Source organism: Amphiura filiformis, chromosome 9, assembly GCF_039555335.1.
Source record: "Amphiura filiformis chromosome 9, Afil_fr2py, whole genome shotgun sequence".
Classification (NCBI taxonomy): Eukaryota; Metazoa; Echinodermata; class Ophiuroidea; order Amphilepidida; family Amphiuridae; genus Amphiura; species Amphiura filiformis.
In genome coordinates, this window is record NC_092636.1 from 9,204,361 (window position 1) to 9,215,021 (window position 10,661).

Here is a 10,661-nt window from a genome sequence, read left to right on the forward strand (position 1 = left end):
TGCCGTATACTAAGTAACCCTGAAGTATTCAATCTCATATAGACTGATTACGAATATGGATTTAGTCGCACAGGCAGGGAAGTCCGGATTTTTTGCCTGTTTCCATTGTAAATACAAGTTAGTGGGCTGGTGTGCAATGCGTGGTTCTTCTTTCCCCTGTGTAAACCACTTGACATCACTGTTTATCAACAAAGGCGAGGGACTGGTCTATCGATATGCTTGAACGAGCCGCTACACTGTTCAGTGGCTTTCTTGTGCTATATGAAATGTGGCGGGCGATTTAAAATGCACGTGCCTAGCTTAGCAAACTACGATGCCTACGCACACTGCAGGAAAAGAACAATTGAAATTGCCATAATTCGCGCGCGCATACTGCCGGGCAATGACGTCACATGCCAAGTGGTCTATACATGGTATATCCACAATAATTTGAATAAACGAGTATTTTCAAGATTACGTTAAAAGTATAAAATGCATTAAAAGCAATTATTTTTCATTGCTTTGTAAAATTGAAGTGATATTTCAATTGTGAGTTGAAATACATCACTTGCACGTGACGTCACACGGTATCGATCTTGCACCTGTCCGCCATTTGTACGGGACGCTGTGTATGCACGATATTGTATTGTTTTCCAAACACAGACATGTAGCAGTATTTTCCGTATAGTTGATGAAGAAGTCTGTTACTTTGAGCAAATCAAATAACAATGTTTTTATCAATAAAACGTTCAAAATAAAATTGTTATCAACACAGATGTAATAATAATAATTAAAAACTATATTAAGAGCCTTGACTTATTATTTAATTTTCATTTTGAATAAAAATGAGTATTTTTCCACGCCGCGATTACATAAATCAAAGTGCACGAACAGCACGTTGTTTAAAGTCCATTCGATCTGCTGATTTTCGTCAACACACACACGCAATACGATAGAATCTTCCTCATTTTAATTATAAAACGGTGCTTTTTCAAACAAGTTTTGCTTCTTATTTTAAGTTGAGCATAAACTTACAGTATGCCTGATTTTTGTTGTGTTATTGGCTGCTCAAATGAGGGCGGAGATGTCGACGAAAGTGGGAAAAAGATAAGCTTCTATTCCATACCAGCCATCAGACAGGCAGATGATGAACGTGCAATAACAACGGAGAGGCGCACCGCTTGGATTTCTGCCATCAAACGAGAGAAGAATACCTCTACTAACAAACCATGGGAACCTTCTAAACACAGTAAAGTGTGTTCAGTACACTTTCATTCAGGTAAAATGTAGTTCAAATTAGTTTCAGCCCTTTGCCTGTCACCCAGCCATGATCATGATGATCATCATCATGATGATCATTAGTCCGAATAATCAGACCCAGAACAAAATATTAATTTCTGACATGATCTTGTACTGGGTCTGAACTGTTTCCATATGAAATCTTGATGGCAAATTGGACAATAGAAGCACATGGTTCTACGTGACAGCTTTTTAATCCCTATTCAGGTTACGTGAATCACGCTATTGTGTAGGTATGCTAGGTGAATTCAAATTTGCCATCAAATTACATCATTTTATATATCAAATTAAAGCCCTTGAGTAAACTAAGCCAAAACTGAAAACCTTTATTTCATAGCACTTTCCGTAGCAAAGTTACATCTTGTCAAAGATTGACTTTCATCAAAAAGATTCAGCTAGCAAAATTCCCCAAAACGGCATTTCGGGGTGTTTCTAGATCTTAGTCTCATGGCGATAGCAGCTTTTTTTAATGGAACTGCTATCAAAATCCTCTAAAATTCCATGTGCGACTTGATTATCACCATAAAAAATCATATATTTGGGTCAAGTGAAGTATAGAAAACATATTTATGTAGGTTTCCTTCACCCACCTATTCTCGAAAAAATTCAAATTTCTATGTAAATATGCATTGTGTTGGGGCCCGGTCTCGGCGAATTCGCTGACTAGTAAATGTGTTAACTAAGGTTTGCCTAGGTTACCTATATTGTGGACCATCCTTCTGATACTTGAGTGTTTGGACACGCGGAACGGTTTTTTGTCTACCTCTCTGTTTGTAAACAAACCAGGAGGTCGAAATCGTCCTCCTCGCCGAATCACGAAAGTCAGCGTAATAGTATCGGCACTAGATGATCATCATGATGGCGATGATGATCCGATGCAAAAAAGTTTGTTGTCAATTGTGAACAACATGAATATGACAACATGAACATGTATGACTAAAAAAAGCTTCAACCATGATACTTTCATGTGATTCTGGCTGGGTAACCTGACCATTTGCCAACATTTGTATAGAGAAGCGTCTTGTAAAAAGATACACACTGATCATAAATAACGGAAAGTGCAACTTGCTACATATCTATAGATTCTATACCGTAACTGATGAGTTCTGTAATCAGCAATTACTTAAAATTTATTGTTTAATTTTTGTTTTTACAGGAAAGCCATCCTACCGCTTATCCAAGACTCACCCAGACTGGATTCCAACCGTCAACATGGGCCACAACAGTGCTTCGGTGTCAGGAGGAAAAGCGTGCAGTGGAAAGACATGAGCGAATAAAGAAAAGGAAAAAGCAGATCCAAACTAATGAAGCTGCATGTGCCCTCATCGATTTTCATCAGCAGGAACCACCTCAAGCGCCGCCAGAAGTACCGGAAGAGCCGACAAAGGAGCAAGAAACCCAGACTGACCTTGAGTGGGATAAGGAACTTAGACAGTTAGTCGCGGATAGTGAAGAGCTGCGCCCGAACAGTGCAACAGAAGGATAAAGTGATCAAGTCAATGTCTCTGACTGAAGAGGCATTAAGAGATGATTCGGAAAAGCTGGTATACTATACTGGATTACCATCATGGATAACTTTAATGACTGTGTTTAATCTAATCTCACCATTCTTGCCAGAAAAAAATGCGAACTGCAAGTTGACACCATTTGAGCAGATGATAGTGTTCCTTATGAAAATCACTCATAATTTTGGACATCTAGACTTAGCGTATCGCTTTCATGTTAGTACTTCTACAGTTTCCAGAACCTATCACCGTGTGCTTGATGCTATGTCAGTAAGACTTGGACACTTAATACATTGGCCGTCTCGACTTGCTCTGAGGACAAGCATGCCTACTGCATTTTTGAAATTTTACAAAAGGCTTGTGTTATTATTGACTGCACAGAAGTGTTTATTGAAACCCCAAGCGACTTTTTTTAGCCCGAGCCCAAACGTGGTCAAATTATAAGCACCACAACACCATTAAGTTTTTAATTGGCATCACCCCACAAGGAACTGTTTCTTTCATAAGTAGATGTTGGGGAGGGCGGGTATCTGACAAGGAAATCACCGAGACAAGTGGACTATTGAACTATTTAGAAGCAGGAGACGTCATCATAGCTGACCGTGGATTTACTGTGAGCGATTACTGTCGACTTGCAATGTGCTAAATTGTAATTCCACCATTTACGAGGGCCAAAGCGCAATTAACAAAGAAGGAGGTTGACTGGTCGAGAGAACTTTCAATTGTTCGCATTCATGTGGAACGTGTGATCGGGCTTGTGAAACAGAAATATTCAATTCTTCAAGGAACTCTTCCACTCTCAATGGTTGGTGGTATTGATATGTTAGGAAATGGTGATGCCCCTATTGATAAACTTGTGAAAGTATGCTGTGCACTCACCAACCTCTGCCCTCCAATAGTGCCAATGGACTAGAGACATTAGAACTTTGTAAAATGAAAACTTATAGTGAAAAACTTTTATATAAGGCAAAAAAAAATTGGTGAAATAATATCAATTGATAAATTGGGATTGGAGATGATCAGTTGCATTCATTCTGATAACACTGGTTATCATTTGTACATGCAGCTTGTTGAAATTGTTACTGTAAAACACTTGAGTTAATTTCATCGAATTTATTTCAGCGGTAGGCAAAATCCATAAAATAAACATTTTGCAATGTTTACAGTGTACCAAATTTCAAAATCGCGAAATTATATTCCCGCAAAAATTGTCACTGATTTTCAATTCACGAAAGAAACATCCTTCAAATTAAAGTGTTTTACAGTATATCATTGTTCCTCTAACATTTTTGTTCAATGTTGCTGAACTAGTGACTTGACATTTTATTGTAGTTTACTTACTAGTTACTACCATTATAAAGGTGGGAATGATGAAAAGATCATGCATTAAAACAACATTTTCAGTTTTGCAATATCTTTAATATCTTTATTCACAGACTGGCATTCAAATTGAAATGTCTTTTTTTTTTTCACAGAAATCTGCATGCTATTGAAATTTAAACTTGCTTATATTATAACTAAGGACAAGTTACCATGGTGATAGCTGAATGTTCCACTATCCTTCATCATCATGTTCATGTAATTTGATTGTGATAAGGTTTTAAGGATTTTAGTTGAGCAAAATTGAAAAAAGAGCATGAACAAAAGCAAACTATAGAGGAAGGATGGCAGAAACATGGGCTTATGACCATGGTAATTTCAATGCAGTCCTCACACGAAGGCTCAGCTTGTTCTTATTTTACAAACACATAAGAGCTACATGAACATGTATCCATTTGTAATAATACAAATTGGATGAATTGAAAATGTAATCAAATTATTTGTGGTATTCTTGTGTACAGATTGCTGCACTGAAAAACATTTAACAAAGTTGTGAAACCTGATGAGCAAATAATGTACACAATTATTCTTAAATCTTTGTGATATTTGAAATTGTTCTATTTCAATTTACTTTACACATAACAAATTGTTCATATTTTCTGCATTATAAATACTTGTACAAACTGTGATAAACATTTTTCTGAGAAGAAATAAATTGAATGAGTTTTGAGAGACCTGTATTAATAAAATACCAGAAGAAAATAAACCACCAATGTTTCCATGTGTGAATTTGCATCAAACAAAATTGTAGGCCTATAGTAACATTTCAGAAATTCATTAATTGTGATATACACTAGAGGTCTACTGCTAACTTGACTGATGTTATTTTATTATTTGTACATGACAGATACTAGTAACATCAACCATGTTGGCAGTAGGACTATGTGTATGTTAACATTTCTGTGAAATCATACAAAAAGCAGGGCTAGAAATTACCTCACTTTATGCGAGATTCAAATTTAACAAAAATTGGTCAATGTACTGTACAATGCAATGAGGGAAATTTATTCTCATATCTGATCGTCGAGAGAATCGTCGTGACTCGCACGATTCAATTCCTTGATTCTCGTTGAATTTCTAGTCCTGAAAAGTAAATGGTTTAGGAAGGAAGTTCCAGCTGCCAACCGAATCTATTCAATATCATGCATTAGAGAAAACAAACTATGCATCTGCCCTGAGTCCAGTCTTTTAATGTTCAAGAGAGTTGTAACAGTCACTTTTTGTTTTGTTTTCCCCTCTTAAACTTTGGCAAAGTTCTGCAATATGGGCAGTACCACTTTCCCTTGGGTGGACATCGTATTCTCAGACATTCCATGTGGAAGTACTTAATTGCACAGTCTTTGTTTGCACACTTCAGCATGCACTCCTCATCATGGGCTGGCATGTTGCAGTAGCACACCAGCTTACCCATAGTATCCTCTGTGTCATTATCAGCTGGTTCCTCGTGGTTAACTACATCTTTCAGAACAATCCCATCATGCCCTGCCACTACCTGCCTCGTTAGCCATTTGCCAACCAGTTCTGGCAGAACGCCGTATTTGATAAAATGTTCCACCTGAGGGATTTGGTCTGCGAAGAAATCAGTGTCCCGATAAATCCGTCTAATGATAAGATCTTTGTGATTCCAAATCACAAAATCGCAATATGGCTTTTTGCAAACGTTCATTTGGGCTTGCACTTGGTAATAGTATGGGTGGTTATGCTTCAATTCTAGAGTATCTGAGTCGGTGTCTGGTGCCATGCAAAAAGTCTTCATCGCCTCATGATCATAGTTCTCCTTGTTTGGGAGATCCTTGTCGCAGTAAGTAAAGGGGCATTTTACCTCTAGAAGTCCTTCCCCACAGCAATCACAACTTATAATGCCATCTGGGCTGGCTGCTATGAATGGATGTTCTGCGCTGAGGTGTAAACCTGCTTCTCTACAGGTGAAGTTTTCGTGCAGCTGTGCGAGTCGCTTCTCGATGAAAGCCTTTCTTGCTTTATCTTCATGTTCACAACCGTACCTAAGTAGAAAAGAACAAAAAAACATGTTAATAAACATGCCTTAATTCCACTGATAGAGGTACCATTATAATGGATACGAGCTCATTCTGTTGTAATCATTTGACTAGCCATACTTAGGTAAAAAGTACGCTTGACCAGTCCATTCACGATTCATATCCGAGTACATAATACACGTTGAGGGGCCACTTCAAAGATACCAAGTATTGCACGAATACTGTAAAACAAGTTAATTTTGCGGGCAATTTAATTTCGTGAATTTCGCTGTAGGCAAGAATCCGCAGAATTAAAATTTTGCAATGTTTACAGTGTACCAAATTTCAAATTCGAGAAATTTAATTCCCTTGCTAAATTAAAGTGTTTTACAGTAGCAAGGAATGAAGGTTTTGCTGCCATGGGGGAGGGGGGGGGGGTTGTGGTGTTTGAAAGTGGTCAAATAATTGCCCTACCCAAAATGACCACTTGAGGGAAACACAGTATTTTCCAAGAACAATGCAATAGATTTTTGTCAAGTACAGCAACATATACTGTAAATTTACATTAAAATAATACCAACCTAGTTGCTGCAGAAGAAAAGCGATGTGCTTCTGGATAACAAATGCGCTTTACAAGGCTCTGCGCCGGCATGGCTGGGTTGGTACAACATGCTGCCTTAAAGATGGAAGCTGTTACACGTCCAGTTCTCTGATGAAACCATAGATGACAATTTGCCTGGTCCCTGGAGCTTTTCTCCACCAACTCGATCTGTTCATCTGTTACCTGTAAATAGATAAGGATAGCAGCACATTCAAATACATGAACATGTAATTTCATAGTCTCCCATCACAGGTGATTGTGATGAGAGCATTGTATTTGCCAGGCAGAATAATTTTGTGTGTTCTACCATTGACAAGTGTGCCACGCAGTAATATGGCGGCGTGGCGCAGAACCGGCGCAGAACATTATTGCCTGCCATGGTTAAACTATTCTGCCAGGCATGATATATTCAAATGTTTTACACTAATTCAGCTCTTGGGTTAATGGTTAATAGCACATATAGTAGATAAATAAGTGTGTTACAACCCCAGTTACAACTCTGATCACGACAGGCGAAAACTTTCAAGACAACTATTTTGCCTGTGTTCCTTTTTTGTTTGCTTTACCAAGCCAGGTATTATGCAAAATGCTCCATCACAGTAGATACTTATCTTAAGCATGATGCAATATTAGAAACACACTTTTCAACAAAGAAAATTATTTACCTGCACAGTCGAATACACCCTTTCACACTCTGTCAGTAGATCTAAGTAGCCAAGTTCCAGCGTATCTGGGTTGTACAGGTATCCGAGGGCTCGGGAAACCTTGAGTCACGGCTTACAGGAATAAAGTTCTTTGCATAGTCATCCAAGACCCGTAGAATAGCAGGCTTCTGCTCGCATCTGTCCAGTGACGCATAACACTCGTCCCAGTTCAGCTTTAGTTGGCGGGGAATGGATTTAAGTTTAGCCTTGCCGATGGGGTAGTTGGAGGAGATGAAAAGGCGTCGCTATTCCTCTGCTGATTTGGAGAGGTCATGGAGGTATGTGGGAGCTTCCTAGTTGGGGTGGATGGAGATGAAAAGGCGTCGCTATTCCTCTGCTGATTTGGAGAGGTCATGGCGGTGCGTGGGAGCTTGCTTGCTGGGGTGGATGGAGATGATGCTAATGCCTTCTTCTTCTTTGTGCTTGGCCGAACAAAAGCGATATCTCTAACCATTGCAGCAGATACCTAAAAATAAAGTAAACACATAAACTCCATTAAATGATCTTGTTATTCACACACCTTTAATTAGACACATTGCAAGGCATTTGAAGGCAAAATAAAGTAATGGTCTGTTCAAAGCCATTTTTGCAGTACAAGGTAATACAATGTCTAAAGGAATGATAATTAAATTTATTTGTTTATTTTATTTTTATACATTTTTTTTAATTTTATTTTTTTAAATAATACATTTTCAATTCTAAAAGGCATGCCAGGATTATGGGCAAACACATGTACATTGAGAACAAGCTTGTATGTTTACTATTAAAAAATAAAAATAAAAAACTCACCTCTTGTGTTGGTGGAAGCCATTCACACTTCTGAGATGTGCATGCATCTAATCCACTTTGCTTCCGAATGAATACAGCCGGGCAACAGCTGACATTGCACATGCAACATGCGAACAAGTTTCACCAAGTCTGGAATTCAAAACAAACATTAATGTTAAAATGATATCTTTTTCGGCCTAATAAACAAAAAACTAGCATGTAGACGTAAGTGACAATTAAATGTACCGGTACCGACTACTGTGCAGTAACTATTATTTGGTCAGTTTGTTCAATATAAATTACTATTATTTTTTTAACCAACTGCTTCCATCATACAGGAATTGCTAAAATGGCAAGTTTTTAAAAAACAATAATTGAAACATTCAGTTGCTGTGTCGGACCCGATCATTATTTAATTTCATTTGATTGTCTGTGGTTCAATTTGCTTTTGGACAAATTATTATTTAGGAAGAATATTAAATACACTGCTTGCTTGATTTCTTCTGAGGCTCGTGGTGAAAGTCCAAAATGCGATTAGGCGCGTATGATTCATAAAAATGTCGCAATTGCAGGTAACCTGCACTTTTGCCACAAGTCTCTGGTCATCAGAACACACACTTTTCACTGTAGGTCAACGCATCAAAATAATGTAGCTTACCCAGCCATACAATCACAGTGAGCCGCCATGATTTCACCGCTTGCCTCTGCCACAAACCACACACTGGTAAGGGTTGCTCTTACTGCCATAGAATGGCGCACTCTCGCTGACACAAGGAACCGATCACCATATTGATGAAGACGAAGGACCTCACCCAACCTGCCTCGACAAAATTGTCAGCTCCAATACACCCCTTGAACGCCTGTGAAGATAAAACATGAATAAGAATGGTGAAAGGCTCAGGACACTATTGTTGTTATCAGTTGTCAGGGTTGATATTTTGAAGCCACTCCTTCTCAGATCTAAAATGTATAATGTTTGCGATGTTTACTTAATAATCCTTGCATTGCATATATAAGGTGGTCAGTAGAAATAATGCTGTTGTCCGACCTAATTATCTAATATCACCCTGCACTGGACTGCTTGTAGTGACCATTGACAGTTAATGTAAGCTTATCATGTTACATGTAAGTTTCAACATGTAAATTGTAATATGTTCAACTTCAGTTCAGGTTGTAACTTTAGCAAGTGCATCCATCATGTGATGTCCATGTCATCTGAGCTGACACTCATGATCATGACAGTGACATGATTTATGTTGTAAAATTAAAAATGTGCGTGTCGTAGCATTATTTCTCCTTCCCTAATTCTATTCAGATTTCGTGCAAATTCAGGCTAGTTATTAATATTATTTAATTAATGTAAGATGTTTGTTTCTTTACCTTTGTTGCTTCTTTGGTGTACGGACTTGGCGTATGTATCATGTACACTGAAATATCCCATGGTCGGATATTGGGAATTGTCTCCGGTCTAGCATCCCAAGCATCGTCTTTCAGGCAATACGGGTCCGTTGTCAGTCCACATTTTTTCATTTTTTCAATGTAACGAGTTTTGGCGGTCCCTTTGAGCTTGGATTTAAAATATTCTGAGTAAATCATGGCGAGAAATTGGAGTTTTACTGTAGCTTTTTCACACACGCAGTTCTAATTGTAAACACGGAAGTTTAAAAGGACGCGAAATATGCCGGAGTAACGTTCAGTTCGCGCTGTCAATATTTTCTATTTCTTGTATAATTCAACATAAATTGCGTTATTGTACACATGTAAATTTGTTTTTTATATTATTGTAATGATTTTGATGTCTAACATGTGTTTTTACTTGCAAATAAAGGGAAAAAAGTAAAAAAAGTACGGCATCGCGGTCACGTGATATGTAAGTTCATTTACCGACCGGTGTAATTGTAAACGTAGTAAAACAGCAGTCGACAGAGCTCTGCGGCGAGCCCCGTACAAATGGCGGACGGAAAAAATCGATACTGACCGTGCAAAGGATCTATACAAAAGTTCTATTATTATTTACAGCGTGTAGCTAACAGGTTATGTAAAAGGATTTTCAACAAATTTCATCAGTCGATGGTGTATAAAGATTTTACCGACCGATGTCCACTTCAAATTTGTTTTCAGCTTGTAGCTTTCAAGTAGTGTCAATTGCGCATTACCTGTCAATTTACGTTACGCTGATTGCATTGTGTGTGTATTTATATTTACAGCGTGTAGCTTTCAAGTGGTGCCCATCAATCAATTAAATGGCAGAAAAATGTAAAAATCTTTTCGTTAAGGGATCTGGAATGAGCGTTTTGAGCGTTTCGACAGTATTTTGTGTGGGACATGAGAGCACATTAGACATATCGAATTGCATTCTGAATACGAAGAATGTCTTTCTGATAACAAATAATTTTCGTTTTTTGAAATTCACGATATAATACAAATTTTATGACAAATTATTAAAATA

The 10,661-nt window shown here is 37.9% G+C and overlaps 2 protein-coding genes across 2 annotated transcripts; one reads left to right on the forward strand and one right to left on the reverse strand.

Annotated features, from left to right (window-relative positions):
• Positions 1–856: 856 nt before the first annotated feature.
• LOC140160269 (THAP domain-containing protein 5-like) lies at positions 857–2,735 on the forward strand. The gene is made up of 2 exons (XM_072183543.1): positions 857–1,258; positions 2,435–2,735. Exons 1-2 carry the CDS (start codon positions 1,018–1,020, stop codon positions 2,545–2,547), a joined length of 354 nt encoding a protein of 117 aa, XP_072039644.1. The 5' UTR covers positions 857–1,017; the 3' UTR covers positions 2,548–2,735.
• A 2,484-nt stretch (positions 2,736–5,219) lies between these two features.
• Positions 5,220–7,583, reverse strand: LOC140160597 (uncharacterized). Its single transcript, XM_072183838.1, has 3 exons — positions 7,406–7,583; positions 6,721–6,923; positions 5,220–6,166 (listed from the first exon to the last, which is right to left on the reverse strand). Exons 2-3 carry the CDS (start codon positions 6,789–6,791, stop codon positions 5,377–5,379), a joined length of 861 nt encoding a protein of 286 aa, XP_072039939.1. The 5' UTR covers positions 6,792–6,923; positions 7,406–7,583; the 3' UTR covers positions 5,220–5,376.
• Positions 7,584–10,661: the final 3,078 nt, after the last annotated feature.

Excerpts from the sequence above, each read along its gene's own strand:
- LOC140160269 (XM_072183543.1), top strand. The coding sequence starts at position 1,018 with ATGCCTGATTTTTGTTGTGTTATTGGCTGCTCAAATGAGGGCGGAGAT. Across the intron at positions 1,259-2,434 it reads TTCAGTACACTTTCATTCAG|GAAAGCCATCCTACCGCTTA; the intron begins GTAAAATGTAGT and ends TTGTTTTTACAG.
- LOC140160597 (XM_072183838.1), bottom strand. The coding sequence starts at position 6,791 with ATGCCGGCGCAGAGCCTTGTAAAGCGCATTTGTTATCCAGAAGCACAT. Across the intron at positions 6,167-6,720 it reads TTTTCTTCTGCAGCAACTAG|GTACGGTTGTGAACATGAAG; the intron begins GTTGGTATTATT and ends TTTTCTACTTAG.